Source organism: Nematostella vectensis, chromosome 1, assembly GCF_932526225.1.
Source record: "Nematostella vectensis chromosome 1, jaNemVect1.1, whole genome shotgun sequence".
Classification (NCBI taxonomy): Eukaryota; Metazoa; Cnidaria; class Anthozoa; order Actiniaria; family Edwardsiidae; genus Nematostella; species Nematostella vectensis.
In genome coordinates, this window is record NC_064034.1 from 14,989,051 (window position 1) to 15,015,678 (window position 26,628).

The 26,628-nt window shown below is 40.5% G+C and overlaps 1 protein-coding gene across 1 annotated transcript in view; it reads left to right on the forward strand.

Moving 5' to 3' along the window:
• The window catches only part of LOC5502422 (nardilysin), a 51,024-nt gene that overhangs the window by 10,257 nt on the left and 14,139 nt on the right, over positions 1-26,628 (forward strand). The window contains exons 13-30 of the mRNA XM_048727260.1: positions 5,540-5,609; positions 6,065-6,142; positions 6,662-6,755; positions 7,921-7,950; positions 8,552-8,610; positions 8,866-8,920; positions 15,505-15,549; positions 16,334-16,393; positions 16,551-16,674; positions 16,991-17,023; positions 17,114-17,164; positions 17,453-17,496; positions 18,127-18,202; positions 18,422-18,473; positions 18,868-18,951; positions 19,308-19,374; positions 19,791-19,862; positions 25,069-25,124. Coding sequence (XP_048583217.1) covers positions 5,540-5,609; positions 6,065-6,142; positions 6,662-6,755; positions 7,921-7,950; positions 8,552-8,610; positions 8,866-8,920; positions 15,505-15,549; positions 16,334-16,393; positions 16,551-16,674; positions 16,991-17,023; positions 17,114-17,164; positions 17,453-17,496; positions 18,127-18,202; positions 18,422-18,473; positions 18,868-18,951; positions 19,308-19,374; positions 19,791-19,862; positions 25,069-25,124 — 1,150 coding nt within the window. The remainder of the gene's footprint in view (positions 1-5,539; positions 5,610-6,064; positions 6,143-6,661; positions 6,756-7,920; positions 7,951-8,551; positions 8,611-8,865; positions 8,921-15,504; positions 15,550-16,333; positions 16,394-16,550; positions 16,675-16,990; positions 17,024-17,113; positions 17,165-17,452; positions 17,497-18,126; positions 18,203-18,421; positions 18,474-18,867; positions 18,952-19,307; positions 19,375-19,790; positions 19,863-25,068; positions 25,125-26,628) is intronic.

The window sequence follows — 26,628 nt, forward strand, 5'->3', positions numbered from 1 at the left end:
CCTTTCTATACATTGCCTTATGATGTGCCTTCTCTGGTCTGTTCCTTTATGTGTTACCCTTTGTATACCTTGCCTTATGATGTACCTTCTCTAGTCTGTTTCTTTATGTGTTACCCTTTCTATACCTTGCCTTATGATGTACCTTTTCTGGTCTGTTCCTTTATGTGTTACCCTTTCTATACCTTGCCTTATGATGTGCCTTCTCTGGTCTGTTTCTTTATGTGTTACCCTTTCTATACCTTGCCTTATGATGTACCTTCTCTGGTCTGTTCCTTTATGTGTTACCCTTTCTATACCTTGCCTTATGATGTACCTTCTCTGGTCTGTTCCTTTATGTGTTACCCTTTCTATACCTTGTCTTATGATGTACCTTCTCTGGTCTGTTCCTTTATGTGTTACCCTTTCTATACCTTGCCTTATGATGTGCCTTCTCTGGTCTGTTCCTTGATGTGTTACCCTTTCTATAACTTGCCTTATGATGTACCTTCTCTGGTCTGTTTCTTTATGTGTTACCCTTTCAATACCTTGCCTTATGATGTACCTTTTCTGGTCTGTTCCTTTATGTGTTACCCTTTCTATACCTTGCCTTATGATGTGCCTTCTCTGGTGTGTTCCCTTATGTGTTACCCTTTCTATACCTTGCCTTATGATGTGCCTTCTCTTGATTGTTCCTTTATGTGTTACCCTTTCAATACCTTGCCTTATGATGTACCTTCTCTGGCATGTTCCCTTATGTGTTACCCTTTCTATACCTTGCCTTATGATGTACCTTTTCTGGTCTGTTCCTTTATGTGTTACCCTTTCTATACCTTGCCTTATGATGTACCTTCTCTTGCATGTTCCTTTATGTGTTACCCTCTATACCTTGCCTTATGAAGTGCCTTCGCTAGCCTGTTCCTTAATGTGTTACCCTTTCTATACCTTGCCTTTTGATGTGCCTTCTCTGGTCTGTTCCCTTATGTGTTACCCTTTCTATACCTTGCCTTATGATGTGCCTTCTATGATCTGTTTCTTTATGTGTTACCCTTTTTATACCTTGCCTTATGATGTACCTTCTCTGGTCTGTTCCTTTATGTGTTACCCTTTTATACCTTGCCTTATGATGTACCTTCTCTGGTCTGTTCCTTTATGTGTTACCCTTTCTATACCTTGCCTTATGATGTGCCTTCTATGATCTGTTCCTTTATGTGTTACCCTTTTTATACCTTGCCTTATGATGTACCTTCTCTGGTCTGTTCCTTTATGTGTTACCCTTTCTATACCTTGCCTTATGATGTACCTTTTCTGGTCTGTTCCTTTATGTGTTACCCTTTTTATACCTTGCCTTATGATGTACCTTCTCTGGTCTGTTCCTTTATGTGTTACCCTTTCTATACCTTGCCTTATGATGTACCTTCTCTGGTCTGTTCCCTTATGTGTTACCCTTTCTATACCTTGCCTTATGCTGTACCTTCTCTGGTCTGTTCCCTTATGTGTTATCCTTTCTATACCTTGCCTTATGATGTGCCTTCTCTGGTCTGTTCCTTTATGTGTTACCCTTTTTATACCTTGCCTTATTCTGTACCTTCTCTGGTCTGTTCCTTTATGTGTTACCCTTTCTATACCTTGCCTTATGATGTATACCTTTTCTGGTCTGTTCCCTTATGTGTTATTCCTTTCTATACCTTGCCTATGATGTATCTTTCGGGCATGTTCCCTTATGACTTATTCCTTTCTATACATTGCCTTATGATCTGCCTTCTCTGGTGTGTTCCTTTATGTGTTACCCTTTCTATACCATGCATTATGATGTACCTTCTCTGGTCTGTTCCTTTATGTGTTACCCTTTCTATACCTTGCCCTATGATGTATCTTCTCTGGCATGTTCCCTTATGTGTTATTCCTTTCTATACCTTGCCCTATGATGTGCCTTCTCTGGTCTGTTTCTTTATTTGTTACCCTTTCTATACCTTGCCTTATGATGTGCCTTCTATGATCTGTTCCTTTATGTGTTACCCTTTTTATACCTTGCCTTATGATGTACCTTCTCTGGTCTGTTCCTTTATGTGTTACCCTTTCTATACCTTGCCTTATGATGTACCTTCTCTGGTCTGTTCCTTTATGTGTTATTCCTTTCTATACCTTGCCTTATGATGTACCTTCTCTGGTCTGTTCCTTTATGTGTTACCCTTTCAATACCTTGCCTTATGATGTACCTTTTCTGGTCTGTTCCTTTATGTGTTACCCTTTCTATACCTTGCCTTATGATGTACCTTCTCTGGTCTGTTCCTTTATGTTTTACCCTTTCAATACCTTGCCTTATGATGTACCTTCTCTGGTCTGTTCCTTTATGTGTTACCCTTTCTATACCTTGCCTTATGATGTACCTTCTCTTGCATGTTCCTTTATGTGTTACCCTCTATACCTTGCCTTATGAAGTGCCTTCGCTAGCCTGTTCCTTAATGTGTTACCCTTTCTATACCTTGCCTTTTGATGTGCCTTCTCTTGTTTGTTCCTTTATGTGTTACCCTTTCAATACCTTGCCTTATGATGTACCTTCTCTGGCATGTTCCCTTATGTGCTACCCTTTCTATACCTTGCCTTTTGATGTGCCTTCTCTTGTTTGTTCCTTTATGTGTTACTCTTTCAATACCTTGCCCTATGATGTGCCTTCTCTGGTCTGTTTCTTTATTTGTTACCCTTTCTATACCTTGCCTTCTGATGTACCTTCTCTGGTCTGTTCCTTTATGTGTTATTCCTTTCTATACCTTGCCTTATGATGTGCCTTCTCTGGTCTGTTTCTTTATGTGTTACCCTTTCAATACCTTGCCTTATCATGTACCTTTTCTGGTCTGTTCCTTTATGTGTTACCCTTTCTATACCTTGCCTTATGATGTACCTTCTCTGGTCTGTTTCTTTATGTTTTACCCTTTCAATACCTTGCCTTATGATATACCTTCTCTGACATGTTCCTTTTTGTGTTACCCTTTCTATACCTTGCTCTATGATGTACCTTCTCTGGTCTGTTTCTTTATGTGTTACCCTTTCTATACCTTGCCTTATGATGTACCTTCTCTGGTCTGTTCCTTTATGTGTTACCCTTTCTATACCTTGCCTTTTGATGTGCCTTCTCTTGTTTGTTCCTTTATGTGTTACCCTTTCAATACCTTGCCCTATGATGTACCTTTTCGGGCATGTTCCCTTATGTCTTATTCCTTTCTATACCTTGCCTTATGATGTGCCTTCTCTGGTCTGTTCCTTTATGTGTTACCCTTTCAATACCTTGCCTTATGATGTACCTTTTCTGGTCTGTTCCTTTATGTGTTACCCTTTCTATACCTTGCCTTATGATGTACCTTCTCTGGTCTGTTCCTTTATGTTTTACCCTTTCAATACCTTGCCTTATGATATACCTTCTCTGACATGTTCCTTTATGTGTTACCCTTTCTATACCTTGCCTTATGATGTGCCTTCTATGATCTGTTCCTTTATGTGTTACCCTTTCTATACCTTGCCCTATGATGTACCTTCTCTGGTTTGTTTCTTTATGTGTTACCCTTTCTATACCTTGCCTTATGATGTACCTTCTCTGGTCTGTTCCTTTATGTGTTACCCTTTCTATACCTTGCCTTTTGATGTGCCTTCTCTTGTTTGTTCCTTTATGTGTTACCCTTTCAATACCTTGCCTTATGATGTACCTTCTCTGGCATGTTCCCTTATGTGCTACCCTTTCTATACCTTGCCTTTTGATGTGCCTTCTCTTGTTTGTTCCTTTATGTGTTACCCTTTCAATACCTTGCCCTATGATGTACCTTCTCTGGTCTGTTCCTTTATGTGTTACCCTTTCAATACCTTGCCTTATGATGTACCACCTCTGGTCTGTTTCTTTATTTGTTACCCTTTCTATACCTTGCCTTATGATGTACCTTCTCTGGCCTGTTCCATTATGTGTTACCCTTTCTATACCTGGCTATACTATTTACTTTCTCTGGCATGTTCCCTTATGTGTTATTCCTTTCTATACCTTGCCCTATGACGTACCTTTTCGGGCATGTTTCCTTATGTCTTATTCCTTTCTATACCTTGCCTTATGATGTACCTTCTCTGGTCTGTTACTTTATGTGTTACCCTTTCTATACCTTGCCTTATGATGTACCTTCTCTGGTCTGTTCCTTTATGTGTTACCCTTTCTATACCTTTCCCTATGATGTACCTTCTCTGGTCTGTTTCTTTATGTGTTACCCTTTCTATACCTTGCCTTATGATGTATACCTTTTCTGGTCTGTTCCCTTATGTGTTATTGCTTTCTATACCTTGCGCTATGATATACCTTTTCGGTCATGTTCCCTTATGTCTTATTCCTTTCTATACATTGCCTTATGATGTGCCTTCTCTGGTGTGTTCCTTTATGTGTTACCCTTTCTATACAATGCCTTATGATGTACCTTCTCTGGTCTGTTCCTTTATGTGTTATCCTTTCTATACCTTGCCTTATGATGTACCTTCTCTGGCATGTTCCTTTATGTGTTACCCTCTATACCTTGCCTTATGAGGTGCCTTCGCTAGCCTGTTCCTTATTGTGTTACCCTTTCTATACCTTGCCTTTTGATGTGCCTTCTCTTGTTTGTTCCTTTATGTGTTACTCTTTCAATACCTTGCCTTATGATGTACCATCTCTGTTATGTTCCCTTATGTGCTACCCTTTCTATACCTTGCCTTTCGATGTGCCTTCTCTTGCTTGTTCCTTTATGTGTTACCCTTTCAATACCTTGCCCTATGATGTACCTTTTCGGGCATGTTCCCTTATGTCTTATTCCTTTCTATACCTTGCCTTATGATGTGCCTTCTCTGGTCTGTTCCTTTATGTGTTACCCTTTCAATACCTTGCCTTATGATGTACCTTTTCTGGTCTGTTCCTTTATGTGTTACCCTTTCTATACCTTGCCTTATGATGTACCTTCTCTGGTCTGTTCCTTTATGTTTTACCCTTTCAATACCTTGCCTTATGATATACCTTCTCTGACATGTTCGTTTATGTGTTACCCTTTCTATACCTTGCCTTATGATGTGCCTTCTATGATCTGTTCCTTTATGTGTTACCCTTTCTATACCTTGCCCTATGATGTACCTTCTCTGGTCTGTTTCTTTATGTGTTACCCTTTCTATACCTTGCCTTATGATGTACCTTCTCTGGTCTGTTCCTTTATGTGTTACCCTTTCTATACCTTGCCCTATGATGTACCTTCTCTGGTCTGTTTCTTTATGTGTTACCCTTTCTATACCTTGCCTTATGATGTACCTTCTCTGGTCTGTTCCTTTATGTGTTACCCTTTTTATACCTTGCCTTATGATGTACCTTCTCTGGTCTGTTCCTTTATGTGTTACCCTTTCTGTACCTTGCCTTATGATGTATACCTTTTCTGGTCTGTTCCCTTATGTTTTATTCCTTTCTGTACCTTGCCTTATGATGTGCCTTCTCTGGCATGTTCCTTTATGTGTTACCCTTTCTATACCTTGCCTTATGATGTGCTTATGGTGTGCATTCTCTTGCCAATTCTAGTTGTCCCTGTTCGAGATATTCACCAGTTAGAGATCACATGGACGTTGCCATGCCAACAGCAGCATTACAGGTGCTCTTAACTACCAAAGGAAAAAAATTCGTAAAATACTCTAAGACTTTAATAAAGATACTCACATTTACAGCCTTTGATTTGTGCCTAACTGATTCTGTAGAACCAAGCATACATATGAAAAACATTAACATATGTAGAGCTCAAGAGTCCTAGGAAACATACGGCCAATTAAGGCATTTCCCTCAATCATAGTTTGAAAAAAAAAATTACAATCTAGAATAATGGAATCTTGTTGATAAAGACACCTTTTAGGCAAAGTAAACTGCTCTTTTTTACGGGTTTGCATTTATAAAAATGTATGTATTGTTCAAGACTGTTCTTGATAATGATGTTCCACTGATTCCTAATGTGTTCTCTTCCAAGTCTTTTCATCAGACAGTGTCCTTGCACATATTGCCAATAACCACACAAATAAGGTACAAGATAAGACTGACCTAGTTTTTTTTTACTAGAATCAAGCCTCTGCATTACATTTCCTGGCTGCTGGGTCACGAGGGACCAGGAAGTGTTCTTTCTCTTCTGATCAAAAAGTATGTACACCAAAAGAAGATGCATGTTCTGTGGAGGCGTGGCGTGGCGCAAGATTTAGCTCGCGACATGTCTCCTTAATGTTTCCTAGTTTAGCCATTGACATGATTTTAAAAAATGAACATTTTTCTAAACTATCTTAGATTTGTGGCGTGCTACAATGATTTTCAAGGTGGCTTAACTAGGAAACGTGGTGCATGCTCCATTTCTCCTACTGTAGTTTAGCCAGGCCTTAAAAATATGTGTAGTATTCGTCAGTGCCTTGCCCAGATTGGCCACCCATTTCAGTTATGACCAATAAAAACACTTCAAAGATTTTGAATGATAAAAGCCATAAGACAATTTATACAATCGATGGAATGCTTTCGAAGAATATTGAAACCACCAGTAAACAGGTGCAGTCATGCTTGTAAATCAGTATGTCTCTTTATGAGTAATTCTCAATATAAAGCTTAGATAAAGACATATATATATATATATATAGTACTACTATATGTTCTACTTTTTCTGTCATGTTTTAGGGGTTGGGCAGTAAGTTTGATGTGTGGTAACGGGGAGTCAGGACAAGAGCATAACACAAATATGGCGACATTCCCCTGTCTCGTCAATTTGACTGTAAGTAAAGTACGACGAGATTCCCCTGTCTCGTCAATTTGACAGTAAGTAAAGTGCGACGAGATTCCCCTGTCTCGTTAATTTGACAGTAAGTAAAGTGCGACGACATTCCCCTGTCTCGTCAATTTGACAGTAAGTAAAGTGCGACGAGATTCCCCTGTCTCGTTAATTTGACAGTAAGTAAAGTGCGACGAGATTCCCCTGTCTCGTTAATTTGACTGTAAGTAAAGTACGACGAGATTCCCCTGTCTCGTCAATTTGACTGTAAGTAAAGTACGACGAGATTCCCATGTCTCGCCAATTTGACTGTAAGTAAAGTACGACGAGATTCCCCTGTCTCGTCAATTTGACTGTAAGTAAAGTACGACGAGATTACCCGGTCTCGTCAATTTGACTGTAAGTAAAGTACGACGAGATTCCCCTGTCTCGCCAATTTGACTGTAAGTAAAGTACGACGAGATTCCCCTGTCTCGTCAATTTGACTGTAAGTAAAGTACGACGAGATTCCCCTGTCTCGTCAATTTGACTGTAAGTAAAATACGACGAGATTCCCCTGTCTCGTCAATTTGACTGTAAGTAAAGTACGACGAGATTCCCCTGTCTCGTCAATTTGACTGTAAGTAAAGTACGACGAGATTCCCCTGTCTCGTCAATTTGACTGTAAGTAAAGTACGACGAGATTCCCCTGTCTCGTCAATTTGACTGTAAGTAAAGTACGACGAGATTCCCCTGTCTCGTCAATTTGACTGTAAGTAAAATACGACGAGATTACCCGGTCTCATCAATTTGACTGTAAGTAAAATACGACGAGATTCCCCTGTCTCGTCAATTTGACTGTAAGTAAAATACGACGAGATTACCCGGTCTCGTCAATTTGACTGTAAGTAAAGTACGACGAGATTCCCCGGTCTCATCTATTTGACTGTAAGTAAAATACGACGAGATTACCCGGTCTCATCAATTTGACTGTAAGTAAAATACGACGAGATTCCCCTGTCTCGTCAATTTGTCTGTAAGTACAACAAGCGCTCCAACATCGGCAAAAATCCTGCAATTTGATGGCATACTTAGCGGCTGCTTTTCTCTGAGATGCATGCATGTATGTACCTTGAATCATGTTATCATAGAAACAGGTTTATTTTAGTTTTGTTGCTATTTTACACAGGACAAGGGGGCCAAAGGACATATTTACGAGGTACAGTAAGATGCGTACATGTTTATAACATTTTCCCGTGTGTCTGTTATAAAAAAAAACACGTATGACGTCACAGCGTGTCAAGAACAGAAAAGTACGAAACCAAATGGAGTCGAGCTGTTGACTGATGTTGTTGTCAGACTGTGGCTTTATTTGTGCATTATTAGAGGACAAACACAAAAAATGAAATATATATTTGTTTTATACAACTACAAAAGTGTTTTAGTAAACAGCGCGCTCAAACGTGCATGTGTTCAATCCATTATGCATTGCTTTGCCGATCATTTTCCACACAAAAGTAAAGCTGTCAAATTATTGTATTCTTTTTTATTTAGAATCTAATGAATAGAGTTTTTTTTATGTTTCACAAATAATCCAGTTATGGCTTACAGTATATCTCTATAAACCCCAAGACAAGTGAATGACGCTAAACGAAGATTGGTCCTAACAAAGTTTAGACGTACTGTATCTAGTAGATATACGATTTAGGCGAGAAGCAAAGATTATGTGACTTAATAAAGTGGCAGATGAATAGAGGTGGTTCTGTACTGAGGTGAGCTGAGTAAAAGTTGGTACCTTTAACAACAGCTCTAAATTTCAGATTGCTACTATAGTCTTCCAATACTTGGAAATGCTGAGACGATTAGGCCCACAGAAAAGGTATTTGCTTGCAAATCCTTCCAAAAATATTTAGGACTCATGTTTTGTAAAAAAAACAACACTTAAGATTACAATTGATGCGCTTTAGTTATGAAGTTTAAAGAGTGTATTTGCTCATTTTTTCTGGATTAGGGTTAATTTCCAGCTCGTTTATGTAGGCCCAAAATCCGGGGCCTAGCGATGCTGGAAATAGCCTAGCCTTTGATGAGATCAGCATTGCTTTAATAAGGTAACCTTGATGAATCATTTTTGTAGAATATACGACGAGCTACATGCTATAGAAGAAAACGAGTTCCGCTTTCAAGAGCAGGTCAGTGGTCGATTACAGAAGAAATTAAGCGAATCATAGCGCGATAGCGGAGCCCCATACATAAGAAAAAGGATACAAAACAAATATGGCAACAATTATTGGTACCCCATCGACTCGAGTTTTCGTGACGCGATGTCCGTCTGTCCGTCCGTCCGTCCGTCCCTTAAAAGCATCGCATGACAACCAAACTTGGCAGGTGTCATGTATGTGTCAAGGGAGATGCAAAACTGTGGTCACATGTTTATTGACGTCATCGATAACGTCACTAGAAGCAAAAATATGCTGACGTCATCGAGACAAAAATATTTATATTTCACGAAGGAAACGTCGTATGGCAACCAAACTCGGTAGGTGTCATGTAGGTGTCAAGGGGAATGCAACAATATGGTCAGGTGTTGTGTGACGTCATCGATTACCTAAGTTTAGGCAAAAAAGTGGTTAAAAGCAAAATCATTCATATCTCTTGAAAGAAACAACCAAACTTGGCAGGTGTCATGTTTGTGTCAAGGGGGGTGCACCGATAGTCATGTGATTGTGATGTCGTCAATGACATCACCAGAAGCAATAATTTGCTGACGTCATCAAATAAAAAAATATTTATATTTCGTTAAAGAAACATCGTGTGGCAACAAAACTCGGTAGGTGTGATGTATGTTTCAAGTGGGGTGCAATGAGATGGTCACGTGACGTCATCGATGACGTCAATAAATTAAAACTACCTTTTCGCCGAAACATCGTATGACAACTAAACTTGTTATGTGTCATGTAGATGTGGGGGTAGGGGGTGTAACAAGTTGGTCGCGTGATCTGTGAAATCGTTGGCGCCGTCAAAAACAGAAAAATAATATTATATATTTTTTAAATTATTAAGCGAAAATAAGCAAAGATTTGGCCGTTTGGTTGCTTTTAGGCAATGCCTAAATCTATATATTTCCATTTATTTGCACAGATCACATTTTCTAGTAAATTTTTGCCTTGAATTCCCTTTAAAACGTTACATACTTAGCTAAATTTGATATGTGTCGGAGATTGAGCAATCGTGTAATTATGTAAATTATTCCTGAGATCTAATTATTTAAACTATTTTTAATTAAGAGATTAGTTGATCACAATAGATACTTGTTGCAGCTGTGTAAATAGACGCCTAGCCTTTTCCTGATAAAACGGTATAAAACACGCTGGTACGACAGAACGATAGAACGAGAAGACAGTGAACAGAGACAGCGAGCAGATCCAGAAATCAACTGTGACTACTACAAAATCATTATCCATCTTCAAATAAATGTTCTTTTAAATTCACAACACAAAGTGGCGACCACGAAGGGACACACGGCTTAAACAGCAAGAACCTAGCGGATAAGAACAGATTTGTCAAGATGGAGAAGCTAACTAAGGAGTTAGAAGCGAAGCTTAAAACGTTGAGATTTCGAGTGCTGAAAACAAACGATGTCCTGACAAAGGATAAACAAGCCTTGGAGCGACATTACAACTCTATCACGGGATTAATGCGGTGAGTGGTATCAAAGAGCAGCTAGAAGAAAAGAAATTCGCGAAGGGCGAGAGCGAGGAAGAAATAGGACAATGGGGCGAAAGCGTAGAGAAGGAGTTAGAGGACGCAGATTCCGCTAACGCAAAACTTCAGGCTGCCATACAATATGCGCAAAAAGAAGAAGAAGACAAGAGATGCCACGAGAGCCATCTTAAGCAGCTGAAGTATCAGCAGGAACTACTTCAACAAAAGGCAACATTTGAGAAGGATCAAAACACCACTTCGAGCATGGATCACTCAGCTAGCAACAACAGTGCTACGAACACTAAACTTCCGAAATTGACCATCACGAAGTTTAATGGAAAGTCGGAGAATTGGCTGTCGTTCTGGGGAAAGTTTAGCTGTGAGGTTGACGCCACAAACGCATCCCCAGTAACGAAATTTGCCTACCTCAAAGAGTATCTTATACACGAAATCAGACAAGATATTGATGGATTGCCGTTCACTGCTGAGGGCTATGAAAAGGCTAAAACCATACTAAAGGAAGAGTACGGGAACTCCAGCGATATTATAAATATCTATATCAAAAACATTATGGATTTGCCGGTCATAACAGGCACAAGCCCACGAAAAGTGAAAGACTTTTATAAAACACTGCGATTTAATGTGCAGAGCTTGGAAACACTGGGACGGTTGCACGACGTTCGAGGAAATGTTCGTGGCACGCTCGACATCCAGTCTACCTACCACACGTACATATATACACTCAGCGCATAGTAGAGGAGGCGCATTTGCGCACTATCCACGGGGGAGTGGGACTCACTATGGCAAAAGTACGCGAAGACTTCTGGGTCCCGAGGTTGCGACAGCTGGTGCGAAAGGTGCGCAAGAAATGCCATGGGTGTAAGCGCTTTCAAGCAGTGGCATACTCGACCCCGCCACCCGCAGACCTTCCTGTTACAAAAACGCAAGGTACCAGCGCCTACCAAGTCATCGGCGTAGACTTCGCTGGGCCAATCAAATACCGTGTTGCCAGACAGAAAGAAGAAAAGGCGTATGTACTACTGTACACCTGCAGCCTTACGAGAGGAATCTACCTTGATCTCCTTCCAAGCCTAGAGACTCCAGATTGCCTTCATAGTCTGAAGCAGTTCATCGCACGCCGGGGGAGGCCAGATCGCATCTACTCAGACAACGGACGAACATTTGTGGGGGCGGAGAAGTGGATCAAGCAGGTTATGCAGGATGAGAGCCTACAAAACTATCTCTCAGTCAACCAGATAAGATGGCAGTTCAACTTGACTCGTGCGCCCTGGTGGGGAGGCCAGTTTGAACGGATGATAGGTCTCGTCAAAGCAAGCCTACACAAGTCTATCGGCCATGGGATGTTGTATTGGAAGGAGCTACAAGAGATCCTGCTAGATATGGAAATCACACTAAACAACAGGCCGCTGAGTTATATAGAAGACGACGTGCAGCTCCCACTTCTAACGCCACACTCGCTTCTCTTTATCAAGAGCAACACCTTACCAGAGATACAAGCGCATCACATACAAGACACAGATCTGCGCAAGCGCGCCAAACATCTCATTAAGTGTAAAGACGCGGTCTGGAAGAGATGGACAGATGAGTATCTGCGCGGTCTTCGTGAGCGTCACCGTGCAAAGGCCGGAGCACCGGACACCAAGCCTACAATCGGCGAAGTGGTTATCGTTAAATCCGAGGAGAAGAATCGCGGCAAATGGCAGTTGGGAATTGTGAGTTCCTTAATTACTAGCAAGGACGGCGAGGTGCGAGGGGCGAAGCTTCGTGCTGGGAAGTCATACATCGAACGCCCTGTACAACTCCTGTATCCGCTAGAACTGAAGGTCGATGATGTCGTGCGACCTCAACCTGATGAGAGACTCCGGCCCAACGCTGCAGAGTTTAGGCCACGGAGAGATGCCGCAGCTGCCGCTAGACTACGCATGCAAGGCATTGCGGACGACGCAGAAAACCTATGATCGGGAGACGAATTGTACATTTGTGTACAATACGAACACTAAGCGTTTATACAACTATAGAGTTTTGTTATACATAGAGACACTCAAAGGAACATTGAGACATTACTAGAATTCAACATGCTATTCCAATCTCCTCAGTTAACATATATCTTGCTCAAGATATATGGGGGGAGTGTGTCGGAGATTGAGCAATCGTGTAATTATGTAAATTATTCCTGAGATCTAATTATTTAAACTATTTTTAATTAAGAGATTAGTTGATCACAATAGATACTTGTTGCAGCTGTGTAAATAGACGCCTAGCCTTTTCCTGATAAAACGGTATAAAACACGCTGGTACGACAGAACGATAGAACGAGAAGACAGTGAACAGAGACAGCGAGCAGATCCAGAAATCAACTGTGACTACTACAAAATCCGAGTGCCGAGGGCGAGTTCAGGGCCAGTATCCAGTCTACCTACCACACGTACATATATACACTCAGCGCATAGTAGAGGAGGCGCATTTGCGCACTATCCACGGGGGAGTGGGTCTCACTATGGCAAAAGTACGCGAAGACTTCTGGGTCCCGAGGTTGCGACAGCTGGTGCGAAAGGTGCGCAAGAAATGCCATGGGTGTAAGCGCTTTCAAGCAGTGGCATACTCGACCCCGCCACCCGCAGACCTTCCTGTTACAAGGACGCAAGGTACCAGCGCCTACCAAGTCATCGGCGTAGACTTCGCTGGGCCAATCAAATACCGTGTTGCCAGACAGAAAGAAGAAAAGGCGTATGTACTACTGTACACCTGCAGCCTTACGAGAGGAATCTACCTTGATCTCCTACCAAGCCTAGAGACTCCAGATTGCCTTCATAGTCTGAAGCAGTTCATCGCACGCCGGGGGAGGCCAGATCGCATCTACTCAGACAACGGACGAACATTTGTGGGGGCGGAGAAGTGGATCAAGCAGGTTATGCAGGATGAGAGCCTACAAAACTATCTCTCAGTCAACCAGATAAGATGGCAGTTCAACTTGACTCGTGCGCCCTGGTGGGGAGGCCAGTTTGAACGGATGATAGGTCTCGTCAAAGCAAGCCTACACAAGTCTATCGGCCATGGGATGTTGTATTGGAAGGAGCTACAAGAGATCCTGCTAGATATGGAAATCACACTAAACAACAGGCCGCTGAGTTATATAGAAGACGACGTGCAGCTCCCACTTCTAACGCCACACTCGCTTCTCTTTATCAAGAGCAACACCTTACCAGAGATACAAGCGCATCACATACAAGACACAGATCTGCGCAAGCGCGCCAAACATCTCATTAAGTGTAAAGACGCGGTCTGGAAGAGATGGACAGATGAGTATCTGCGCGGTCTTCGTGAGCGTCACCGTGCAAAGGCCGGAGCACCGGACACCAAGCCTACAATCGGCGAAGTGGTTATCGTTAAATCCGAGGAGAAGAATCGCGGCAAATGGCAGTTGGGAATTGTGAGTTCCTTAATTACTAGCAAGGACGGCGAGGTGCGAGGGGCGAAGCTTCGTGCTGGGAAGTCATACATCGAACGCCCTGTACAACTCCTGTATCCGCTAGAACTGAAGGTCGATGATGTCGTGCGACCTCAACCTGATGAGAGACTCCGGCCCAACGCTGCAGAGTTTAGGCCACGGAGAGATGCCGCAGCTGCCGCTAGACTACGCATGCAAGGCATTGCGGACGACGCAGAAAACCTATGATCGGGAGACGAACCGTACATTTGTGTACAATACGAACACTAAGCGTTTATACAACTATAGAGTTTTGTTATACATAGAGACACTCAAAGGAACATTGAGACATTACTAGAATTCAACATGCTATTCCAATCTCCTCAGTTAACATATATCTTGCTCAAGATATATGGGGGGAGTGTGTCGGAGATTGAGCAATCGTGTAATTATGTAAATTATTCCTGAGATCTAATTATTTAAACTATTTTTAATTAAGAGATTAGTTGATCACAATAGATACTTGTTGCAGCTGTGTAAATAGACGCCTAGCCTTTTCCTGATAAAACGGTATAAAACACGCTGGTACGACAGAACGATAGAACGAGAAGACAGTGAACAGAGACAGCGAGCAGATCCAGAAATCAACTGTGACTACTACAAAATCATTATCCATCTTCAAATAAATGTTCTTTTAAATTCACAACAGATCCATGAATTGATACTGTTAAGAAAAAAAACCCTAAAAGTTTGTATATCTTATATTTTTTGCTGAAAAAAAAATTAAAATCTGTGCGCAGTCAACAATGAGGAAAGGAGTCAAGAATTTTAGACCCCTTCCCCACGTATCCGTTTTCATTTGAAAACGCAAGCTTTTTGTTACGGATACGGGTATCGTCCACACGGAAACGCGAAAACGATGACAGAAAACGGAACGATTTGAAAACGATCTCCAGAGTGGAACAATTTGAAAACGATACTCTTTCGGTGTCGTGGGGACGAACGAAAAAGAAACGTTTCGAAAACGATGGCGTGATAACTCAGTCCAGTCCACTTGGCGCGCGAGTACGCATGCGCTGTAGAACTTGTTATCGTTTTCGTATCGTTTCTGCGTTTTCGGGGACGGGTCGTATCAAAATGAAAACGCTTCGTGTAGACGCGTTTTTTTTTTTTTTTTGAAAACGGAACAAAAAGGTTGCGTTTTCAAACGAAAACGGATACGTGGGGACATGGTCTTACAGTGCGCGTAGTATAACCGTGAACACAAGAAATATGTATAAAGTGTTTGTTGCGACAAATCACTCGCGAGATAGCTAACTTGAAAAATGTCTCGGCTTTACTGGTTGCGCTGTAATACTTTTCGTAATAGGTACAGTAGTGCGTGTAAAACAGAAAAAAAAATTTGTAAAAACAATAACACAAGGTAACTAATTTGTCATTGCTGCTGTGGCTTATTTTTATTTCTTAAGCTACTCTGTTGGCTTTGGTAGATACAGAGTTTTTATCATAACAACGATAAGTGAGAATTGAGACCGCTGACACTGTTGGGGCGGCCTTTTAAACGCGTAACCTGGTGTTTAAGGCACTGATTTCTAAACAATCTTCTCCCTTTTTATTTTTCAGTGTGACCCTTATGAGTTTGTGGAAAACGTCGTAGAGAACATGCAGGTTGGTTTGAAATATTTATCTTTCAGTGTGATAAAAGGTTACAGAATAGAAAAAGTTCTCGATGTTCTAAGAATCCACATTTTAGTAGGCTTCTTCAAGTCATTACAATGCGGCTGAGGTACCCTGACCGCATATTTCTGTTTCCACCGTAGCCAGGATTTTGAGCGGGGTGGTTCGTTTTTCCATTTCAGAGGACCAAATTTCCGGTACACCCCTCTCCTCGCCTTATAAATTAGGCAATCTATCTTGTATTTAAAATGTTATTAATAGGGTACTTTTTAACATATAGCGGTAATAATAAAGATAATTATTATAAAAAGATTTTTATAGTTATTTTAAACGCATATTGATGTGCACGGTATATCTCCAGCCAAACGTTATATATTTTTGTTTGCTCTGAGCGGACCTTGAAGCCGGGTGGGAGGGTTCGTCCGAATCCCCCGAACCCCCCCTGGCTACGGGCCTGAGTGATCGCGTTTACTTTCCTTCTTAGTAAAGCATTATAACGTAAAATACTTCCACTCTTCCATTTAAAACGTAACACACAAGGCTCTGTGAGCCAACTGGTGAATGCATTTGTTTTCTCCTAGTTTTTGTACAGTGTTTTTTTTAACACTAAAAAAACAAAAACAAATACGCTTTTACAGTAAATTCAAATAGGAATACATAGAAAGGTTGGACAAACCGTATATTTTTATTCTTGTTTTACTTTGTTGTGTTGACATTTTGTTTTACAGTTGTATTGCTAGGATTCACTAGCTTAATGTTCACTCTTGTCTCTTAGCTATTCCCTGAAGAGGATTACCTCACAGGAGATCAGTTAATGTGGGAGTTCAACGAAGAGGTAAAGCGCCTGCGTGAGATGAAAAAGGGTTTACATTATGATGGTATACCAGCTAAATATTACCCTTTTGCTGAATTATAAAATGAAAAAAACATTGATTTCGCCACCATAGTATAGTATTCTCAAAAGCACCTTTACCTTCACTTCTATGATTCAGGTAATATCAAATGCAGCGAACCTTCTGACCCCCGAGAAGGCGAACATCATGCTGTCATCGCAGACATACAAAGAGGAGTGCACGGATACAGAGCCCTGGTTCCAGACTCCTTTTAACTGCTCCGGTACGAGAACAAGCGTCTAATCCAAATGTATATGCAGCACTTCCCCAATAAACAATACTTGGTAAATTAAAATTCAGGGACGCAAGTAACCATCTTGTCGTGTCAACTAGGCTAACCTTAACCTTTCATATCACATAAGTGAGAAATTCTTATTTCCTTTAACTGCAAAAACTGTTGGGATTGACCAGGTGGTTTGCGATGTGGTGGCCATGGTTTTACCCCCCGTAAGTGTTTAACACATTAACGTCTTATTATCTCTTTGTACAAAATTGATAGAATTCGTTGCGTAATGCGTAAAATACATGTTTTTTTATAGAACTGGATCCCAAGTGGGTAGAGATATGGCAAAGTACGTAGTATAGAGTGTCTTTTTGTTTAATTTCAAGTATAATTGTTTTGGGATTTACTTTATTTCCTTATTTGAATTGTATTTTTTTAGACCTTGACCTCAACGACGAACTTCATCTTCCCGCCAAAAATGAGTACATTGGTAAGATTCTAGAAATGTCGCGTGTTTTACCGAAAACATCGATATCCCAATTTTCTCAGAACCTTCTCACATTTAACTCCAGAATTCCTATCCCTGGAAGCAACCGAAATACGGGGATTGCATGAATAAAGGTGTATTTTACCCCTTAAATTTGGCACTGAAAGACCCCACCCAGCATCCCCGAATTCCCAATTTCTTCCATTTGCGGGAGAGAGGGGGTGTAGATCTTTTCTGGAATCACCTACATTCTCTCAAGGCTTTATTTACTCTGTAATTTCCCTTCTCTAGCCACTGATTTCACAATAAAGGACCCGAGCGATTCACCGATAAAGGTAAGCATTTATTCGTGAATCAAGGATTGTCCAATTGTCTAATCTAACGACAAAGTAATAGTTCTGTTGAGAGAATAACTATGGAAAACTCGGAAGATCTGCTGTTGCTTTGCCAGAGTCTAGGCTCGAGTTTATGTCAGGCCAGACGCTGCACGCATTATTCTCTCGTTTAATTCCAGTTCCCTGTGACCGTCGAAATATATATATATTATTGTCTAATATCAGTTCCCAGTGACTCTCCAACATTCTCCATTTATTATTCCATCGTTCAATTAAGGTTTAGCTCATTCCCTTGTCCAAGTTTAGTTTCCAGTGACTCTCCAAGATTCTCCATTTATTATTCCCCCGTTCAATTTAGGTTTAGCTCATTCCCTTGTCCAAGTTTAGTTTCCAGTGACTCTCCAAGATTCTCCATTTATTATTCCCCCGTTCAATTTAGGTTTAGCTCATTCCCTTGTCCAAGTTTAGTTTCCAGTGACTCTCCAAGATTCTCCATTTATTATTCCCCCATTCAATTTAGGTTTAGCTCTTTCCCTTGTATAATTTCAGTTTCAAGTATCTCTCCAAGATTCTCCATTTATTATTCCCCCGTTCAATTTAGGTTTAGCTCATTCCCTTGTCCAATTTTAGTTCCCTGTGACTGTCCAAGAGTCCCCGTGTGGTCGGGTGTGGCACTACAAAGACGAGAAGTTCCGAACTCCTAGATGTGTGTACAGTCGAGCAATCCTTGCATCCGCATTTCGTTTCTCATGACGGGAAGGAAACATTGATTTACATCCACGATAATTCTTTGGAATGTTGAAAAGCCAGACACCACAGATTACAACAGTGTAGCATTTTAAAATAGAAAGAAAAGCATTCGCCGAATATTCACATTTTATTAAAGATATTTTTGAGTAAGAGATGATATTTTTTATTGTTCTAGCTCGTTATTACTTCCACTTCATATCTTCTATTGTCAACGAGAGTTCTCAAAGGTACAGTGCTTTATTCATCATCCACACTTTCCAACAAAATAACAACAGTCACAGGGTTGTTGCAGTTTTACTCACCGATTAGTAGTATAATAGCTTTCTTTGTTTAAACCACCTTTTTATCTCTTGTTTTTCTGTAGCATGCGTTTGACCTTTGGCTCAACACGGTTATAATTTTTTCTCTCAGCACTTTTTCTGTTTAGCATGGTTTTGAGTTATGTTTTTTTTATATCTCTGGCATGGTTTTCACTTATTGTTTCTATGTTTAGCATGGTTTTGAGATTTTTTCACTTGTTAGCATGGTTTTGACTTATTTTTTTATGTTTAGCATGGTTTTGACTTTGTTATTTTCTCTTGTTAAGATGGTTTTGACTGTTTGACTAATTAATACTCTTAGCATGGTGTTAACAGAGGTGTTTCTAAAAGTACTCGAGTACAATCTTCGCGAAGTTGCATACGCAGCAGGCGTGGCCCAACTCAGGTAAGCTATTTATCAAATCGTTTATTAAATGAACCTAGAATCTATAAAACCTAGTTGTCCTTAAAACATTTTTGTTTTGTGGTATCCTTGTATCCAAGGAGGGGGTGGGGGGTGCTCGCCCTGGTACCCAAAGAGGGCAGGGGAGGGAGGGAGCGGGTGTTCGCCTGGTATATCCAAGGAGGGGAGGGGAGGGATGGAGGAAGCGGGTGTTCGTCCTGGTATATCCAAAGAGGGGAGTGGAGGTGTTCGCCATGGTATATCTAAGGAGGGGAAGGGAAGGAAGGGGAAGGGAGGGAGGGGGTGTTTGCCCTGGTATATCCAAGGCTGGTAATTATCGAAACCTTTCTTCTCCTTAGTTATTCAATGAGCGTCCACGAAACTGGGATCGTGTTGCGACTTAGCGGATTCAATCACAAGCTGCCGGTAAGTAGTAGCATGAGCCCGCGAGTATTCTTTGGCAGCTTACCATGTGCTGGTTAGTGTTACCATGGAAAGCTAGATACTTTGGGTAATAGACCACTATCCTGAGTTTCAGCTATGCTTGGTCCTGCCGGCGAACGGAATAGCTGAAAGAATGAATGGGGGGGGGGGGGGGGTGGAGTGGATCAAGTATAGCGTCGAATTCAAGATGGCAACCAAGAGAAAGCATGGGTCAAGTTTTTTGCGAAAAAATAACAATGTTGTATGACAAAAAAAAAACATTTTGCTTTGCCTTTTTTCTGCTCCTGTTTCGAAAAGTGTTTGGAAAATAGGTTTGCCAAGTCGAAATTAAATTATTTTTCCTATAATAAAAATAGTTTTTTTGTCCGTGTATTTCATTTACTTTGCTTTTGTTGTAGCTCCTCTTTCAAACAATCGTGGACTACTTCACAAACTTTACTGTCGATTTTCAGACATTCGATATGGTCAAGGTAAGCTATTGTCTTCACTAGCACGCACATACACACTAACGCAGTTCTCAACTATCACGCGCTGTTTCTTGCTTCGTGCCGTCGTTTGTAATGTACTCTTTTTCAAGCACTCACTCTCGAATGCGCGCTCTTTCACTCGTCAGTACTTTTCACACCCCACACAAACTTAAATGGAAAGGGGGGGAGTACTTTAGAAACTCTGGTAAAATCATTTTTATGTATTGAGTTCATTTTTACAAGGCTATAAAGGATTATTATGAACGCCAAGCGAATTCCAGCTTACACTTTATTTTATTTCACATTTATTTCAATTCACTGCTATCTTAAATTTCCATTTTTAAATATTTATAATACGACCTTATTTACAATATAGCTTTATTTAAATATTTTTTTACTGTATACATTTTAAATATTTTTTTACAATTGTATACATTTTTTTTCTGCGCTTGTTTGTTCGTTTTTCCTTTTCTTAAAAGTTGCTATTCATATTACATAATTGTACTCACTAACCTTTAACAAAAGGAAAACTGTTAACATTTACACCCACTACCAACCACTATCAACCCCTGTGGACCCGCCCTGCCATGGCAATACCCCCATTCCACTGGTCCCGCCTTTGTCCAAAAAACACAAGCTTCCCCTCAGCCACTCGCTGTCGTCGCTTTTTGAGGTGCCTACTCGTCGTAATCGTGTCATTAATAAAATAAGGGGGGTGACGTATATGACTACAATAAACGAATAAGATACAACTTTTTTAACTAACGTGTCTAGCACGCGGCCACAGGTGAAAGTGTATTTATCAGATCCTAGATCTTTACGAACTGCCCTGATAAAGATAGCAAAGACTTCTGACATGAGATTACCGGCGACCCAAGTTCCGCAGAGTAGTTTGGGAACTAGCGATTGGTTGTAGTACTTTGTTGGATAGAAGATAGCGCAGTATCACTCTACCCCAAGAATGGCCAAGGGGAGAATTATGCGAAGGCTGGAAAGAATCTCGCAAACTGTATACCCTTGCACGTCCAGTCATTATCCCACCCCTCCACATACCGTAGTACGATACTTAGCCTTATGATAGAATTCAAAATATCGTACAATGCTAAGCTACAATCAGCGACAAAACTGTTGAAAATTTTAACGCCTCAAATGCAGTTTCAGATGGAAATCTAAATTACATAGCATAGCGACTTTGATATCCTCCCCTCCCCCTTCAACCCCCCCCCCCCCCCCCTCCCCCAAATCTATGTTGGATTCTTTTACTGACAACCCTAGACAGCAACTTTGAATGGGGGGAAGGGGGATGTGAGTAATAAAAAGTTCCTATATTGTAAATTTTTTCAGTAAGACTACTTTTTAGATGTCATTTTCAACAGGTTTTGTCGCTCATTGTAGATAGAAACGTCGCCGTCAGTGTTCTTTGCATTGTTAGTCTGGATTTTCCTCTTTCTCTGGCCTGAACTCTGCGAATAGCGACAAACAGTAAAGTGTTGCCTATGGTCCCAAATAGGAAAAACAGGCATTGAAAGACGAAGAACGTGGTCTTGGTCATCACGTCAATTGGCAGGAATACGTATTTAGCGCTGATCTTATTCGTGTTGTCAGGTCCGCTTGTGGCTATGGAGGTTACCTTCCATTGTAGGAGTATTTTCCCTATAGAGATACGGAAAGGAATAATTTAAGTGAGCTAGAGTCGTATGATTTCAGCGAATGTTGGGAGAATGTACAATACTTAATTTGTCATAAGCACTTCTTCCCAGTTGTTCGTGCAGCTGAAATCCACCAGCGGTTTCTGGCGAATAATTTGGATAGGTGTTTTTTTTTTTTTTTTTTGTGGCTGGAATTTTGTACCGCTGATGTTTTTTTTCTTCTGATGGTTAGATAATTGTTCGTGGTATGATGGAAGTTCAGTTCCGTTTTGACCAAAGAAAACGGGGAAGCTACAAAATCATGTTCTTGAAGAAATGATGGCCTGATAAATATCTCGGAGTCTAATAGATTATTTTGTCTTTTAACGGTTGAGGTTTCCGCCGGACCTCCGGAAGTAAACTGATGACAATGCGGCTTTAACGCCACTAGCGATAAACGTAAATTACATCAAGAAAAATGGTTAAGCTACGATAATGGAGCCGAAAAAGCGCCTCACCTTAAGTGCGAGTTGACAGCGACACATGGGAAATATCGTAGTGCTTACCTTTAGCCAGACCCAAAGGTCTGGCTAAAAAGGCGAGTCTGCGCGACATGTAGCGTGTGACATGCCTCCTAGTTAAGTTTGTTGGCAACTTGTGTCGTCGTTAATATATTATTAGAAGTCGCATGCGCCATGTTTCACGTAAAGTTCCGTTGCGACTTGAAGAAATTTGTTGCGGAAAGAAGAAGTGGGTTTTGTGCGCCTTTGAGAGAAGAGTCACAAGTTGCATAAAGAGGTGGTCACAGGTTAAATACGCTTGTGCAACTTGCAATTATTATTTTTGGGAGATAATTTCTTGGTGATGAGTTCTTGTTAAATGCGAGCGGGAAATTGTGTATTTAGAGGAAAGATACATCTTTATGCAAGAAAATGATAGATAGAAAAAGTTTTTTTAAGTTAAGTTCGAGTGCAATCGCCCGGTTTCAAATCAACAGTAATTATTAATTTCAGTGGAATGAGGTTATACGTGTATGATAAAATAATAATTATCACCCGTGAACTGTGCGCTGTCCGCACCTCAACCTTAGCTATCGCTTTTGCTTCAAGATTATTGTTTATCTACAAAAAAAAAACACGAATCGAAGTAGCTATTAAAAACACAAGTATTTTGCACAAACCAAAAGAAAGCATAAAAACACAAGGACTTTCTATAAACCAAGTAAGCATAAAAACACAAGAACTTTGTATAAACCAAGGAAGCATAAAAACACAAGGACTTTGTATAAACCAAGGAAGCATAAAAACACAAGGACTTTGTATAAACCAAGAAAGCATAAAAACACAAGGACTTTGTATAAACCAAGGAAGCATAAAAACACAAGGACTTTGTATAAACCAAGGAAGCATAAAAACACAAGGACTTTGTATAAACCAAGGAAGCATAAAAACACAAAGACAACTTCTTTGCCATAAAAATAAACCAAATGTTTCTTTTTTTAAATTAAATGCACTCTCGTCAAACCTTGTTCTCCCAATAAGGCTAAAACAGCAAAAATTATATACTATTTTACAAATACTTGTATACAAATTTATTGAGGTATGTTTGTTGACCTGAAAAAGTTGGTAAATGGTTGTTTAAGATATAACCTGAAGAGTTGGTAAATTAAGGATGTACATATGACCACACCTTTCCACAAGTTTTCTTGTCCGTCTACGCCTCGGTTTTCCCTTTCACTTCAGGTGATTTGTTGATCTAAACCAAGCTGATGGGTAAAGTAAAATATAGAATTGAAAAGTGCATACACTAAAGCGTGCTGAAGAAAAAAGAGTTACTATGTTGAGATAAACACTCACTTGGAAAACCCGCGTCTGGCGTCTCCGCCCAAGTTGTAGTTACCACGGATGTTAATTAACTGCTCAACTCAAACAGGCAACTGCAGATTTATGAACAGTCAGCTAGATGATATTAGCGGCTTTCTGTGTCGTGAATTCTTATTTGCAGCTGCGGATAGACCAGTAAATTGGGAAAACAACTTTTGTCCTGTCACATGCTGAAATCCCTTCACAAAAAGTGTAGCTTTTAACTTTTTCGTTTTCGGCCTATTCGCTGATTCTTGATTTGGCAATTCTTGCCCCTTAAACACTTGAGCTCGCAGTATTTTGGTAGTAGATATTGAAAAATTGACTAAATTACTGTATGAATCGCCTTCTCTGTGTCCACTAGAGCATGCGTGCTCCAGATTGTTACTTAGTTATTTTTTATTTCATGTGAACCTTAAGTTGAATATCCCAGCTTACTTCATCAAATTACGGTAGACAAAATAAACTTGAATACGGTCAATACAGCATAAGATAATAGAGGGACACTTTGGTATTACCCGCGCGCCATGTCGATTCCGAATCTGGCTATTTTTAGTAACCACCACCCCACCACTGCGCCTGAGCATTTTTACTCACCCTACCCCCGCGCTTTGGCATTTTTATCTTGTTGTTTGCCGCTGTTTTTTTACTTTAAACCGAATAAAAAAGCACCCTATTTGCACAAATACCATCGATTTCATTCTAGCATCAAGGATACAGGCAGTTGCGATATATTATGGGATGTAGCACTTCGAGGATTGCAAGATTTCGTAAACGTTTAAAAAAAATACTTCATTCAAAACCAAGAGCGGAAAACCTCGTGCTTCAAACACCGCTTCCTTTCTAACTTGCTGCTTCTTCGTGGTTTTTCAACATTCATTATCTTTGTTGGTCAAACATCAGATATGATATTGATTTTTGTGAATATTCTTGTGAATTGAGAAGGAATCCAAGAAAATACATTTCATAAAACTATCCTTGTAGCGAGGGAATGCATTTTTGTGATGATCAATGCCAGCAAGCTGAAGTATCTGAGCTTTTCTAATAGTGAGAAAATAAAGAGGGAGATATCACTGTACTTTTTTGATGTTGTTTCTAGACATTTCTACAATACATCTTTAGCGATATACACAAAATATCCCGATGAAAAATAACGTTTTACCTAATTTGAAAAAATCTGGGCTTTGATCAAATTTCGCTGGTGACTGTAGATTTTGATGGTACTAAGAAATGTAAACTTGTTTCAAAGCATCTTCATACACATCACAACTAAACTAGAAACCTGATCAACTTATTGTTGATCTTTTCGCTCTCTTGCAAATTAGTGATAGTCTAAGATCGGTATTCTATTTATAGCCATAGCCAATGCCATTGCAATAGCTATCTTGATTTCACTAGAAGAATCATTGCCGTTACATTAATCATGAATCAAGTAACAGCTCGAGAAGGGAGTATCGAGAGTGCAGATGAACGATTCTATTTTTCCAGGAAATGAACGAATTTCAAATCATTTTTGTAAATGAGTTCTTGTTATCTAGTCTGCTAGACTTTTTCTGCTAGACTATTTCTCGTGCGCGCATGTTTCTGCCCTATATCAGAAACATTTTTGTGTACCCAATGATTATTCCAAGGAATTGTGATGTTTCTTGGCGTTTTAAAGAAATTTGATACTCAGCGCATAAACTTGTGTGGTAATGCTTTCTTTGTTCCTTTTTTTAGCGTGAGCTTATGAGAACTTACAGTAACACGGCAATCAAACCCAACAAGCTCATCAGGTAAGGCACATTACCCCTCAGCCTCAAGCCAGAGAAGCTTGCTTGGTTAGCCCCATAGCCCCCTTACCCTCAACACTCAGGTGGTGGTCGCACCGTGACCCCGATGCATCATGGGAGTGGTTTTTTTATGCGAATGATATCGGTTTAATTTTTAAGAATGACCAGGTGTGTTATTACCCGAATTTTTTCCCATATGAGCAGCGAAAATACTCTTCAAAAGATAAAATTTCACTAATGCAATATCCTTGAAGGTCTAGACCAGGATAATTCTTTTATTTGGCCACAAACACATTTATCGCAACTCTCTTGTTACAATTTACCTTCATGTTTCTCGGCATACTATAAAATCGCAAAATTGGCTTCATAGAAATCCCAATTATTCTTGTTTAAACCCTTATTTGCTTTAATAAAAGGTTTAGAAGTCACCTTGAGTCTTAAACGATTATATTTTTCGAAGAAAACCCCGCTGTTCCCCGTTGTATTTGTACGAATATTGCGACTCAATTTTGGCTTTTTTCCCATTTATTTAACTGTACTACGATATGAGGAAGCGCTTTCGAGGCAAAGGTTTCGTTATTTTTACGCGTGCTAAAGAATAGCGTCATTTCAAACGAGCGTGTGCTGTTTTTGAATTTTATTTTCAATCAAAATTTTTGCCGTTGTTGCCGTAAAAATACACTCCCAAGAAGCTCGCCGTCATTGCTTTGTTTACCCAGGACATAAGTTTCAACTTCGAAATGATTAAAGTTAATCTACGGCTCTGTTTTTTCGATATTTACGGAGCTCTGCATTTGACGACTTGGACCAGGTCAGCGCCTTTTATACCACGGGTCCTTGTTTAAAGTTTAATCTACTTTGTTTGCACTGTGTAGCCAGCATGAGGCATCAATTGCCGCAGTTTGCCCTTTTTATTCTTTGATATTAATTTTGGGGCAGCAAATCATTGATCTCCATTGCACAAAGTGCACGTGATTCCGCGGAGGAGACCTTGCTTGGACGAGTGCGCTCAACAAATGATTTGCCCTGTTCTGCCTATCGGCTTCGCCCCATGATGCATCAGGGGCACGGTGTGACCACCACCTGCTCAACACTGATAAGCTTGCCTGGTTAGCCCCATAACCCCCTCACCCTCAACACTGATAAGCTTGCCAGGTTAGCCCCATAACCCCTCACCCTCAACACTGATAGGCTTGCCTGGTTAGCCCCATAACCCCCTCACTCTCAACACTGATAAGCTTGCCTGGTTAGCCCCATAACCCCCTTATCCTCAACACTGATAAGCTTGCCTGGTTAGCCCCATAACCCCCTTACTCTCAACACTGATAAGCTTGCCTGGTTAGCCCCATAACCCCCTTACTCTCAACACTGATAAGCTTGCCTGGTTAGCCCCGTAACCCCCTTACCCTCAACACTGATAAGCTTGCCTGGTTAGCCCCATAACCCACTTACTGTCAACACTGAGAAGCTTGCCTGGTTAGCCCCATAACCCCCTTACTCTCAACAC